This window comes from Apteryx rowi, unplaced genomic scaffold, assembly GCF_003343035.1.
Source record: "Apteryx rowi isolate R43461 unplaced genomic scaffold, aptRow1 scaffold_424, whole genome shotgun sequence".
Classification (NCBI taxonomy): Eukaryota; Metazoa; Chordata; class Aves; order Apterygiformes; family Apterygidae; genus Apteryx; species Apteryx rowi.
The window spans coordinates 556,979-570,455 of NW_020450677.1; the positions used below are offsets into that span (position 1 = coordinate 556,979).

At 35.1% G+C, this 13,477-nt stretch overlaps 1 protein-coding gene across 1 annotated transcript in view; it reads right to left on the minus strand.

Annotated features, from left to right (window-relative positions):
• RYR3 (ryanodine receptor 3) overlaps positions 1–13,477 on the minus strand; it is a 267,401-nt gene that overhangs the window by 54,730 nt on the left and 199,194 nt on the right. Inside the window, exons 61-66 of the mRNA XM_026076056.1 lie at positions 11,882–11,931; positions 11,121–11,181; positions 9,841–10,079; positions 8,750–8,831; positions 4,157–4,287; positions 2,013–2,333 (exon numbers count right to left, since the gene is read on the minus strand). Of these exons, the coding sequence (XP_025931841.1) occupies positions 2,013–2,333; positions 4,157–4,287; positions 8,750–8,831; positions 9,841–10,079; positions 11,121–11,181; positions 11,882–11,931 (884 nt within the window). The remainder of the gene's footprint in view (positions 1–2,012; positions 2,334–4,156; positions 4,288–8,749; positions 8,832–9,840; positions 10,080–11,120; positions 11,182–11,881; positions 11,932–13,477) is intronic.

Here is a 13,477-nt window from a genome sequence, read left to right on the forward strand (position 1 = left end):
AATCTAGCAACTGAGAATTCAGACTATATGTATTTCAATCTTACATAGGTCAATTAAACTATTATAATTTTGGCAAGTCACATCTCTAATTTGGTTAGAATCTCAACAGAATAGGAACAGTGACACAAAGACCTCAGAAAATGGTGTGATTTTTTATTGCATATAATTTAAAAAGTAATCTGAAAAAAGTGTTCTGACAGAATTCTTTTATCTCTTTTGACCTGGGCAAAGTGAAATACAGAGGTAAATGACTCAGTCAAGATCACAGAGCTAGTTTATAGATGCACTAGTAATATAATGCAGACCACCTGAGTTGTAAAAGTACCTGTAACAATCATATCAGTACACTATCTCCTTACATGAATATGCAGCCACAACAAAAATGCAAGCACTGATCTCCCCAATTAAGTAGCAAACTTCTTACTAAACTTCACTGAAATCCCTATTATAAGCTAGAGCTCTTCCAAGTATTTACAGAAAAACTGAAAACCCAGTATTGATAGGGGTTAAAATTTAGCAGCAAATATGATTACCTTTACATAGATTTTTTTAATTACCTCATAGCATATTACATTCCTACAGTATTTAAGATGATTGATAAAATTTATATATAGTAAATTTCTTTAGGTAGTTACTAAATGTCATAAAATGAATGTATTTTGAGACATCTTTCTGCTCATTTAATAGCTGGCACAGTTACTCGGACAGGCAAAGCAACTCCTTCTAAACTTTGGTTACTACTAGGATTATTTCACCATATATGCTTTCTCTCTCTTTTTTCCTGATACTTCATAAACAAAATATACAGGAAGACTGAGATCTCTACTGCAATCCTTAATTCCTAGGTGTCTTGAAACTTAATGGAATTCACAACTCCAAATTAGGTACTAAGGCTCTTATACAGTGCACAAGGAAGGTTAGATCGTCAAAAAACAGTATGTTGTATAGAAAGCTCTCTGAATCAGCTACAGACAAACACCAAGAAAAGATGAAAATTTAAGGAAAAGAAGCAAAATCTAAATGAAATTAGGCTTTAATCAATGTCTAGAGTTCATAGTCATAAACCATCTCTCATATTTATGTATCTACTTCTTTACAAAAAGCGCTATTGATTCCTTGTACTCCATGATCTTGTAACTAGAAAATTACCCAGTAATTCACAGTGGAACTCTTTATTACTGAAGCTGTTCCAATCCACATTAAAACAAAATATCCATTTTTGAGGAGAGCAATAGTAAAAGGGAAAAACAGCCTTGTTGCTAGGATTCTGGAAAAGGGGAGCTGATGATCAGGTTCTCATCCCTGCTCCTGTGGAATACTTATTGATTTATGTAAAGTGAAACTGCTTAATGAAAAGGTTTGGGGACAGCTCCATACTTGAATAATCAAAGTATCAATGAAAAAATATTCTGAGGAAGAATTATCTGAGTTCAAAACTAGGCAGGCAGAGGAAAAGATGGAGATCAGGATTTAAATCTGATTTTCAGGATGAATGGTCATCACCAGGCTCCATCTCCTGCCTTTGTTTTACGTGGGAAAGGGCATGCTCAGAGCACACCAACTGGACCAGTTATCCAAAGATGAGTGCCATATAGCTCAGAAATACGAATACTTTGGAGTTCTGTGTGTACGGCCCAGCAAAAATACATGAGTGCCTAGCATCTTGCTGTCAGCAGCCTACACAACAGAGTATCAATACTGTTAGGTCAACAATTCTTATTTATGGAAATAGGGCATCTTCAAGGTCAGGTAGAAGTTTTGAGAATCAATGTTTTGGATGTTATCTCTTCATATCGGTTTGCAGTGGTGCTCAAGATACATGCATAAAAATAAATAATACAATTTTTTAAATTAAAATTGCTTTCTCGTGTTGTTACTTACCTACTTTTAACCTGAGTTCTTCCTGCTGTTTTTTATTAAAATTTATTATTATTAAATCACTGGGTAATACGATAAATTGTAGCAAAGTAATTACACATTATTAGATACAATTACTGTTTGAAAGTATTTACCTGCAATTCTCTTCATCCAAGATGCTTCATCTATTCCCAGATTGTTGTTGATGATTTTCAAAATGTTTCCCAGAATGATGCTCAGATGCTCAGATGTTATCATAGTACAGCAGGGCCCAGAACTTTCGGGCATACTTTCAGACCCTCTTTCCCACCAGTACGACAAATAGTTGCATAGCATGGGTAAGATAACCTCAATTACATGAGGCATTTCAGTATACCTGGCACCGGACTCTGCTAAATCATTAATTTCCTTTATTAGTCCATCCAACTGAGGGATCTCTGGACACATCTCTTCTACTGTATCAGGCATACCTAAAACTGCATGTTAGGGTAGAAAAGGAAAAGATTAATTAACAAAATGAAGAGAGCATCTACATTCATCTATTTTCAAACTCTAAACAGAAACAACATTGTCACTCAGGTTTCTTCTGCCACCATCTTGGGCAGACATGACTATAGTAAGACTTTGGGACACGCACAAGTCTCTCATCTCATAAATTATACCTTGCTGATGATGTGCATATAACACTGACTAAGACAATAGCAGCCACAAAGCTTAAATGGCAAAATTCTTTCCATATGGTCACTTGCAGCTGTCACATGACCAGACTAGCTATGTAAAAATGCAAGATTGAGAACTTATAACAATATTAAATAAACTCTGGCCATTGCTTTTGTTATCATTCACAACTTTCATGTCCACCTGCAAAAGTTTAAATCTATCACAGGGATCAGGAAACAAACAGGTTTTGCAAACAGGCTGCAAACAGCTCAAAATTATGGGTAAGATAAAACTCAAGTGTACCCAGCTCAGATTCATGCTGACCTCTTCTAGACCATTCTCCATGAAAAGTCTTAACTACAGTTGGTTACATTTCAGTAATGGTGACTTAACTATTGAAACTTAAAGTATAAGGAGTGAATAAATTCATTGGGAAACCAGGTAGATAAGCTGTTTTTCCTAGCCACAGGATTTTCTGTCCATTTACTGAAACTTCTGCCTAATTAGACCATTCAAGAACAGCCTCTTTCGTAATTTTTCTAGCTTCATTCTTCTGAACTCTCAATTACATTCAAATGTAAGGTGGGGCACAGAATATTTCTTGCACTTGTGTACTTCCATCCCTCCTTCATAAGATTTTCCCTCAAAGAAGAAGAGCTTAGTTTGAGATTTTTGGTCTAGTGTGTTAAGAGCTGAAGAAGCTGAAATCACCCACATCAGAGAAAAGTTGAACCCCCTCTGCTCCCCCTCCCCCCACAAAAAAAGAGCCAGGAAATAATTCCAATTATCAAAGGTTTTTATTAAAAACCAAAGAGTACCTATTCAGCAATTAATAACTCATCATAATCTAACTCTAGTCATTTCAGCAAAATTATTATTCCACCATTGCTGCTTGTGTAAGCTTAAACTGTCAGGGAGGAAGGTCTAGCACAGACTTTTCCCTAACGGCTTTTATATGAAAGAACACCATTTGACGCAGTATGGAATTTATCTATCCATCCTTTTTCTTTTCTTTTTTCAAAAGGAACATTTATGAAATTTCAAGATCTTATTTTGGCAGGTAATGACTCTTACATGGGTCAATGCCAATGAGAGTCAGTCAAGAGTAAGCGGAGAGAACAGCAAGTGAAGAAGTTTGTAGTGTTAGTAGAAAGACTCCTCCTTCTTTGATTAAGGTTTCATGTAATCAGATTTCAGTGGAAGTTCCCTATACACAACTGCACTGGAGTACTGGATAAGACAATAAGATAGTGTATGTATTTTTCCTAATCACATAAATAAGGAAGAAAATGCACCTTTTTCATGTTGCCAGTAAGATCAGATAATTGTAGAATTTTCTAAAACATTTTATAATGTGGATGTGATCTTAGACTAAGCTTCAAATGTTACTGTGTGCAACTTCGGAAAAGAATTCAAACGTGTTTAGAAAAATACCCGCACATGCTGGGAGAAAGGGAACAATATTAACACAGTCTGAATAAAGGAGAGCTAGGCTAAAATGGCAAGTAATGAAAGACTAGCAGTGGGAGTTATTTACTGAGCCATATATTCATTTTTTCTTTATTAAAATTTCTTTCTGTTATTCGGAGAGGAGCAAACACCTTTTTTTGGTTGTTGTTGCCTGAGTAACAGTACTTACTGGCTCTTTCTCTTGCACTTTTTGTGTTGAAGACAGACAGAGGATTGTAATGGTTGAGAGAAGGTTCAAGGAATGCTACTGGAATGGCTGCTGCAAGAGATGCTAAGCACTCACCAAGTGCTGGGCGCTGCCTGTATATGACAGATAATAAATGTTATCTGAGAGGAAAAGTCGTTCACTAGGCTTTCAAAATCTAGCATGCACTATAAAGCAGCATTGACACTTATTCCTGATTCAGTTTATCGTTTTTAATACATCAGGAACTATTTGACTATTTTGAAAAACTGTTTCTTGCATAAACAAAACTATTGGAAATTAGAGTGGAATAGGAACCTGGTAAAAATCAGACAAACCCCCTTGTCCCCATGTGTTTTATATTAAAGGTAAACTGTTCCTCAAATGTTGTCCAGAAGACAGGATATCTGCTGGCTGTAGCATTCTGGATTAATGAAGAAAAATCAGCAATTAAAATTGAAAGTAGCATCAAAAAAGACAGGCTTTGGAAAGATACCAGTACCAGTAATTCATTTTTCATATTCCTGACCCCTAAATACTGAAATAATTTGGCTCTGCATACGGGTAAGACCTAAAAAATTATTTAGAGAAGACCTGTATTCCATTTTAAAATAAGCATTATATATGAAATGTTTGAATGTACAGAACGGCACTGCAAACTGAGAGGCTGCAGAATGCACATGCTTGGAAATTTTCAAAATGACTGGATAACAGTCCTGTTAAGATTCTTTCAAGTCATTCCTTCCATCTCATTTTTAATTGCCTAAATAAATTTTGATTTCACAACCACGTAAGAATGTAAAGAGATATGCAAATCTCTCTCTCTCTCTCTCTCTCTTTTTTTTTTTTTTTTGCAGGAGGGACAGATTATGCAAAGAAATTGGCAAAAACAATGGCCTTACCAGACTGAAAAACATTATGAAAGTATTTATGTTCATTTTAGTATATTACAGAACATGATTTATATAAAATTACTCTGTTTCAAGGGTGAGCATTCATTCATTCTCTCTAGAGAATTATTTCCACAACTGTAGTTCATGGGTGTATGTGAGATCAAGTGGAATTTCAAAAAAAAAGTTTTTCTAAAACAAAGAAAAGATTATTCTATGCAAACATGGCTTATCAAGTGAATTTTATGTTTAGGACACTTTTTTTTTAATTAATGGATTATAATATCAAGTTTTTCTTTTGCAGGTTTTTCATAAAATAATATATACAGAGAAAGAAGAACAAAAAGTTGGAAAGAAAAACAGCCATGAGCATTAGGTCGCTCTACAGTGCATTTATTAAAAAAATAAACAAGTTTGTTGTTTGCTGCTGTTTTACTGCCAACGAAGAAATGAAAAAGGCAGAAGTCAAAGCCAACAAAAATAAAAAGAAACTATGCACTATGTATCTAGATGATTTTTCTTACATTCTGCCCATTCATATAAGATACGCTTTGCAATAAAAGACATGATGCAATAATACCACAGATAGCAAACAGAATATTTCATTAAAAAACAAGGTTTTGATGTTACAATTGCAATCATATTTTTGTGCACAAAAATGTTCTCTTCTAATTTAAAATTTAATGAAAAACATCATACTATAAATTCAGGAGATTTCATAAAACCCCCTAAAAAGGAAACTTTATTACATTTTCGCCTGCCATTGGAGGCAAAAGAGAAAAAACTTCGTACACATAAAAAAAACCCAAGTAATTTGAAAAGACTAACATCAAACCCACAAAGGCTATTTAATCACACGAATGAGAATATCAAAATGCATACCCATCTTTCTATAGAGGAGGAGGATATCAGGAAGTCAAAAGAAGAACAGATAAATGGTTAAACAACAAGGATAAGAAAATTACTCTGGGTAAACAGATATGGTCTGTCATGGGGAAGCCCTGGATGAGAGAAATCAATGGAAAGCAGCCTATAATTTTGAAAGACAGAAATTAACAGATATGAAGAAAATTTCAGAGCAGATAGTCACTGATATAGAAAGCAAATATAGTAGCATACTATGAACCCATAAATATGCCAGGGAAGCGAGTGATTGAGTAGACTACCATGGAGTAAAAGACACTTAAAGAAAAACTAAATTAATCCTTTAGACAAAATATGTTAGGAAGACAACTGGAAATATTAGCTTGAAGGCATGAGGATGAACTGTCAGAGGCTGATGTGCCAGTCTTGGAGGGAGTGGAAAAAGCTTGAAACCACCAAATCAATCAAGATGTTGAAAAACCAAAGCAAGATAAAAGACCACTAATTGATGGTAATTAGGAAGAAGCATTCCCTATTATATCATTGTTACAACAGACCTTTTTGAATTGTCTGCAAAGCCTACCTTACGAGCAGTCTCAAATAGGTCAAATTGAAGCCTTTAACTGAACTATCTGGATAACCAGTATGACTGAACACAGCAAATCATTTTTTTATTTATATTTAGCTACATACTTAACCATAAATGTGCTGTCATTTCATAACTTATGCAGGAGTTAAGTTTGTATTTCTTATTATTGATACAGATATTTGATCATTTTTGCTAAAAATCCTTTGGAAATGTGTTTCTCTGAACTGTTAGTTCCAGGAGAAAACCAAGATGCCTTACAGGGACACCCAACTTTTGAGTACTGGGAGAACAGAATTTTCAACCCCAAATTTAGGACCCAAGCAGTTTCCCATGCAGTGAATGGGAGGATTTAGGTACTTGGCTATGGGATTCCTAATAGTCAGAATGCCGATAGCAATAGCACTACACCTGCCTGTAGAGAACTAGGACTTGCAGCACTCAGACTACATTTTCTAAATCCAGTCYCCAACATTTATCAGCCATACATTCAGAGAAGAAAGGTCCAACATCAAAAATCAGAAACATCTCAAACAACCTGAACAAGCTAAACGCTTTTAGTATAAAGGATAAAATCCTTGAAAATGAAAGTCTGTCACAACAGGGCAGCAGCAGCAATCCAAATTACTGTCAGTCCTGATCGCCAGGAGCAGAGAGTCTTGTAGAATCACCTGAGCTCTTTCTTTCTTTTTTACCTATGAAAAGTGAACGATGATTCATCCTACAATGCAGGGTAAAACTTCTCAATGTCTCCGCCAAGTTCACTAGGAAAAAAACTACATTTTGATCCTAAATCTGAAGAATGGTAACCAATCACAGCAGCACAACCATGCACTTTCACATTTTCCTGAAATATTGAGCAGTATGTTTGAAATCCTGCTTCCCACCTAGACACTGATACCTGCCTGCAGCCTCAATTTAAGAGCCTGAGTGAAACTAGTGACACACAAACTAAGCGAAATCCACAGTTGGAAACCTCTCACACAGCCTTAAGAGACTAATTCATTTCCATTTCTGACCCAATCACTCTTTCCTTCCAAGAAAGGAAAGTAGAAAGAGGTGATGCTACTAACACCCATGTTTAATATAACTGTCCAGAGCTTATTGACTTGCCAATGAAGTTGGAGGCCTGGGCTGTAAGATAGTCTCATCCAGAGGCAACTTCAAACATAATCTCCTTCTATTTTCTGTGAGAACACCCTGACTGCTAAGGCACTTTCTATTTCTCCTATCAGATTTGTGTCAGTGTRTTTAAGATTTACAAGTCTAGAAGAACAAAGAAAGGGTGTAATTTTGTAACCTTTGATGGATGACTGAATGTGCACATATGTGAGGATGAGCTTATGCACACAGCTATATGCCTGAAGAGTGGGAGGAAAGAAGAATTGTACATCAGACTGCTCTTGCATTTTGCATTAAAGAATTACTGAATAAACTCTGGGAAGAAGGAAGTGGAGCCCAGCATTCCTCCTCCTAGGCAAACGCTCTCCTAATTGGACTACAGAATCATATTTCTTCCAGTTTAGACTCTCAGATCTTGCGAATCTTAAACTTTTAATTATAAGAAAGATCATGTAAAGTGTCTAAAATAAGGCCTTCAGAAGAATAAGGAAGGGTTATGATTGCCTCTGCTCCTATCTTGTGACAGACAAACAATCAGCGCTCCCTTTTATGAAGCAGCAGATGTGGATTTGAGCCTCTTCTAATGGAAAAGGGCCTAAATCCATGTTTTAGAGAGCATTGTAGCTACTAGATTCTTAAAAGAATTGTAGGCACCACTCTTTAAAATGCAAGTAACTGTGGTTTCCTGTATAAAGGCTGACAAAATCCCTACCTATACTTAGGTCCCTTTGGGTTTTATGCTCAGGTTAACTATTCCGCAGGTGTGAGACAGACACTTAAGTACTTGGCCTACTTACCACAACAATGTGTCTGGTAACATGCAGTAGCCAAATTCTGGGAACATTAATGGTGACCCATGGAAAAATTTAGCTTTCACAGTGGGAAAAACTAAGCTCCCTGCAGACATTTGGCCATTAAAGCAGGGTGGGTTGTTTGCTTTTGTTTTTTTTGTGTGGAACTGGACTCCAAGATTTAGGCAACTACATTCCACCTAAAGTGCGCTTTAAATATGCTCATGCTGTTTCAGATTCACCTTTCATTCAAACTGCTCTATTAGATAAACAATGCATTCCTAAACTAGAGAAAATTTTGTATGGTGAGTTTTTTATCCAATACCTTTCAACATAGATGTTCTTCCCAGTCCCAAGGGAATAGAGGCTACATAGAATTCTGTAACATGAAACTTGTACATCACCCACTAGAGGAAAAAAGTAGAAGATTATTAGTATCTATTCATCTAAAGGCCACTTCCTAAGTCTAAAACAAAGTATATGTTATGCAATGCGATAAATGGTGTCTAAAATTTTTAGTATATATTTTGCAAAACACTTTTACACTGTGCCAGTGCTGCACACCTGCATTATTTATTTTCAATTTCTCCAGTAGCCAGTGTCTATATTCATCCCATAACCTAACAGATCATCAGACATTCCAACAGGCCAGCAGATAATTGTTAATAAAATATTTCAAAGAATCACATTTGCAGAATATAATTTTAAGTTAAACCACAGCAGTCTCCTTGTGTAACCTCAAGGAACCTGACCTAAAGGCTCCTAACCTTATAGAAAATCCTTTCATAGCTATCAGTCTTTTAATTATCTTCTACTTTTGAACTGCGATTCCCCAAATATGAGATTTCAGTTCAGCATACTCCTGAACCTCAAGGAGACATTTCAGTAATTGGAACTACTTACTTCTTTTGTCATTAGTATGTGCAAATCTTAAATTAAAAGATGTTAAAAAGCAAAGAAACTTTAAATTAAAAGAAACTAAAATGACTTTCCAAAGTAAGGAAAACCACAAGGAAGTAATAATGGGAGTTTTCTCATTTTAATCTAATGAGGTAAAAACATGTAACAAAAAGAAGCTAAATTTTATTTTCTACAGGAATCTTTAGTCTCATTATCAACACAGTAGGTAGGGGAACATTTAAGGGGAATTTCTAATTTCTCTCTCACAATGTTTGGAAGAAATATTGCACATAATCAACTTGAAATTTACTGAGTATTACGTTTAAACATGAAATAAAGTACTCAATTCCATTAACATCAAAATATTAAAAACAAAATGCTGCTAATTTCAATTTTAATTCTGGAAATATTTGTGTGTTGAAAGCAGAATTTCATCTTTTACATTCATACGTTCATTATTAAAAGTGTTTGCATTACTATAACATAATAAACACAAAAAGAAAATACAAGACTTACAAAGTAAATCAACTCCAAACTGATACTGTGAAATATGTTCAAAAATTGATGTCAAGATAGGTAACAACGCTACTGTAGTGTAATTAATATTCTGTGAAACACCCTTGATCTGTGTTCGTGAATGGGTAAATTTTCCAAGTTTAAGATTTTCTGATGTTTTTTCCAGATCTTCAGCTGCATTTTCAAAAAAGGCACGCAATCCAGCTTTAACTAGCTCAGATCCCGATTTCATAACAGTTCTGAAAAATAATAAAGAGCAAAATTAATTTTGCATTATCTTCACTATATGTACAGATATATACAAATACATGTTGGTTACACTCAACCAGTCTTTGAAGATACACGTGTATCAATGAACTTTATGAACTGAAAAGCACAGCTGCATCTACATAGCAGTAGAGGCAACAAATAACTCAGAATATTTCACAAAATAATAACAACAAAGAACTCCCTCAGTCTTGTGCTCCTGTTTTTTGTGATCTGCCTCCAAATATGAGAGTGTCCTTTCAACAAACATCACCATTCCCTTCATAGGTGGTGAGAAGATTCCTCTGTACAACAAGCTCAAGAAAGGTAAGTCTTAACCTTTGCATTTTTATGGACTAGGTATCCAAGTCAGTCTACATTCTTAGCTGTCTTCAAAGCACCCTACATCTAGAAAAGGTAACCACAATGTCAGCATCACAGTTCCATTTCTTAATCTTTTTCCATATTTCTCCAACTCCTTACCGAAGTTTTTCTGCACTGTTATTCACGAGTTCATTGTCAGGCCACTGTATGACATAACCAGGCCAGAAAACTGCTCCAATAGGAAAACTATCCTGGCCCTCAATCCTGTGTTTCAATGTACTTAAGTATTTTAATGGTAATCAGTAAAAGCCAGCAAAATGTAACTATGCCCATATATTAATACCTTCTGTGCACTTCTAATCCCAAATTTTCAACCATGCACTAAACTCTCCCAATATCTACAGGTACCGATACTTGAAGTTCCAAATTTTGTGTCATTTATATTTCCCAATAAAATCTTCACATGCCAATAGAAAGGGTGGCAAGAAGCTTTCAACGTTTTCATGTTTTAGTGATGGTGAACAGAAAACTGTGAATGAAACCCTACATCTGCTAATATTGAGGTCAATATCTGAAGTATCTATGCTGCTAATATCATTAATTACAAGTAAGGAATAAAAAATAAAGACAATCCAATTGCTCCTCAGGAGCACTGTGAAACCAGTATAGTTTGTACCTGGTACTGACATGCTGAAATTTTGTAAACCTACCGTGTGTCAAGAGACTGAGCTAAGATGTGCAAGCAGCTCACCATTGTAGCAGAATCACTACCTGTTTTAAAAATAAAAATATATGTTTTGAGAGCAATATAGCAAATGTAGGACAGTCTATTGCAGGTGCAGAGGTTAAACAGGACATAAGTCTTCCACCTCCAGTCACTGGAGGGAGAGAGAGGTCTACTCCTAGATCTAACTTTCTGTTTTGTAAGTCCATTTCTACACAAGAGAAAATAACAACTGGTGTCTACTACTTATGGCTCATTTTCATCTCTTGACACTGCAACATTCTGAACTTGGTTTTAAATTTTGTATCTTGTAGTATCTACCTTTCTTTCATAACTTTCTTACCAGTACCTATGAAAAAGGTATGTTTTTTTTTCCCCTCTACACTCTCCTAAACTATTGAGAAATTAATACACCAGATTCAACATTTGGATGACACAAATTGAAAGAATTCATGTAAGAGGATTTTTGAAAAACTAAAAGTAACTGCAAAAGCATGAGGTTTTAATGAAGTCTGAAAATTCTAGAAGCTGCTATTTATTCATGCTCCAACACTTTACATACTCTATTACCTGCTGCCTTCAGAGGCCTGTTTGGTGCTCTCACCAATTACACCAGAAATAGTAATCTTCATTTTATCATTGTTTTATAGAATTTTGACCATAGTTTGTGACAAGTTTCAGTTACTACAGAAATGTTACATATTCTTCATAGTTTTAACTTCGTCAAGATCTTTCTTAACAACTTACCGAAAAGTGAAATCCTATGTCTAACAAGAGCAGCTAGCTTGCAGAACAAGCTGAAGTAGAAAAGGAAGAAAACAGCAAGACAAGACAAGAATTAAAGATTGGCTTAGAATATGAGGTAAAGAAGAATAAGAATATGAAAGAGAAAACACTACATAGTTCCTAGAAGGTGTATTTTGAATCATAAATAATGATAACAGTCAGTCAAATAACTGCATTAAGCAGCATAACCTTTGAAGCTTCCACATTCGCTCATTTCCTAAGCTTCTCTAATTCAGAAATGACTTGAAACGTGAAATCTTCTTTTGATTACAGCAGTTTCCATTACATATTATATGGTCGAGTCATTCTTTATGGCTAGAATTTTTTTTGAATAAGAAGTTTTTTGCAAGAAGAAAAACTGAGCAACATTTTAGTGTTTTACTTGTCACTCCACAGTAAACTAATTTCATCAAGCTTCATACAATTTAAAACAGAGAAGATATCCTTTGCAAGCATTTTACCACCTGTGTTTAGCCACTGCTGATGGGTAAAATTAATCCTGAAATAATTACAGAACAGAAGAACTGCTGGCAAATATGTCAGGAGCTTGTATGTCTAACTTTTAACTGTGAAGATAGTAGGATAAATAAGTGAAAGGAAACATCACCAACTTTCTAAAGATAAAGATAATTTCTAAAAACAAAGACATACTTATCTGTGATAACTGGAATTAGGATAATATATTATAGTATTTTATATTATATAATAATTCTATAAATATATAAAATATATAAAACATAATATAACATAACATAATATAATATAATTGAAATTGATACAGTTTCTTACCAACAAAAGATTAAAGCACCTTGCCATTTTTAGCATTTTTATCTTCAGTCAGGAAATACTATACTTTCTATGGGGGAAAAATATTGGTATTTACTTTTCTCAGCTAAGAATGGACAAAGACTTATGAGACATTTCTGGGTTTATAACAGCAGGCACAGAGGCTAGGCGTCTAACTTTTTTCATGTGCCTCTCTAAAGCTATTTTGTAAAGACCTAATAAGAATCTGTGTAGCTTTACAAATATGACTTTAGGCAAGTTATATGAGCACTCAGAGAGAAAGCATGAAATTCAAATGAAATGAAATTTCCACCCTCCTGAAGCTGAGCTGTGTTCCACTGCTACTGGAGGACCTAGAACCTTCTTGTATACTTATATATATTATATCTAAAGGCCAGTAAAGTGGTATCTTACRAAATTAACAGTCACTGTTACAGATAATTACTATTATAAGGACTAAAACCCACCTAGAAGACGGTGAACAAAGGGAAAATGATAACTTAGAGAAAAGCAAAAGTAATTTGGAAGATAAACTGGAGGATGGAACCTAGCAAGTTCAGTGCTAGGTCTGGTCTTACTGATCAACAAGCAAGTAATCTCATGCTGCTGGAATTTACATCCACTCCTCAGGGGAAAAAGTAGCCCATTCTGGTAACATAGTGAAGGAAAGTAAGAGAAATTTGAGAAACTGACAGTTTAAGTGCGCATGGGATGTGGCTATGGAGGACCCTCTTTTACCCCTCCTGGGAAACCTGCATGCTCGATCACCTC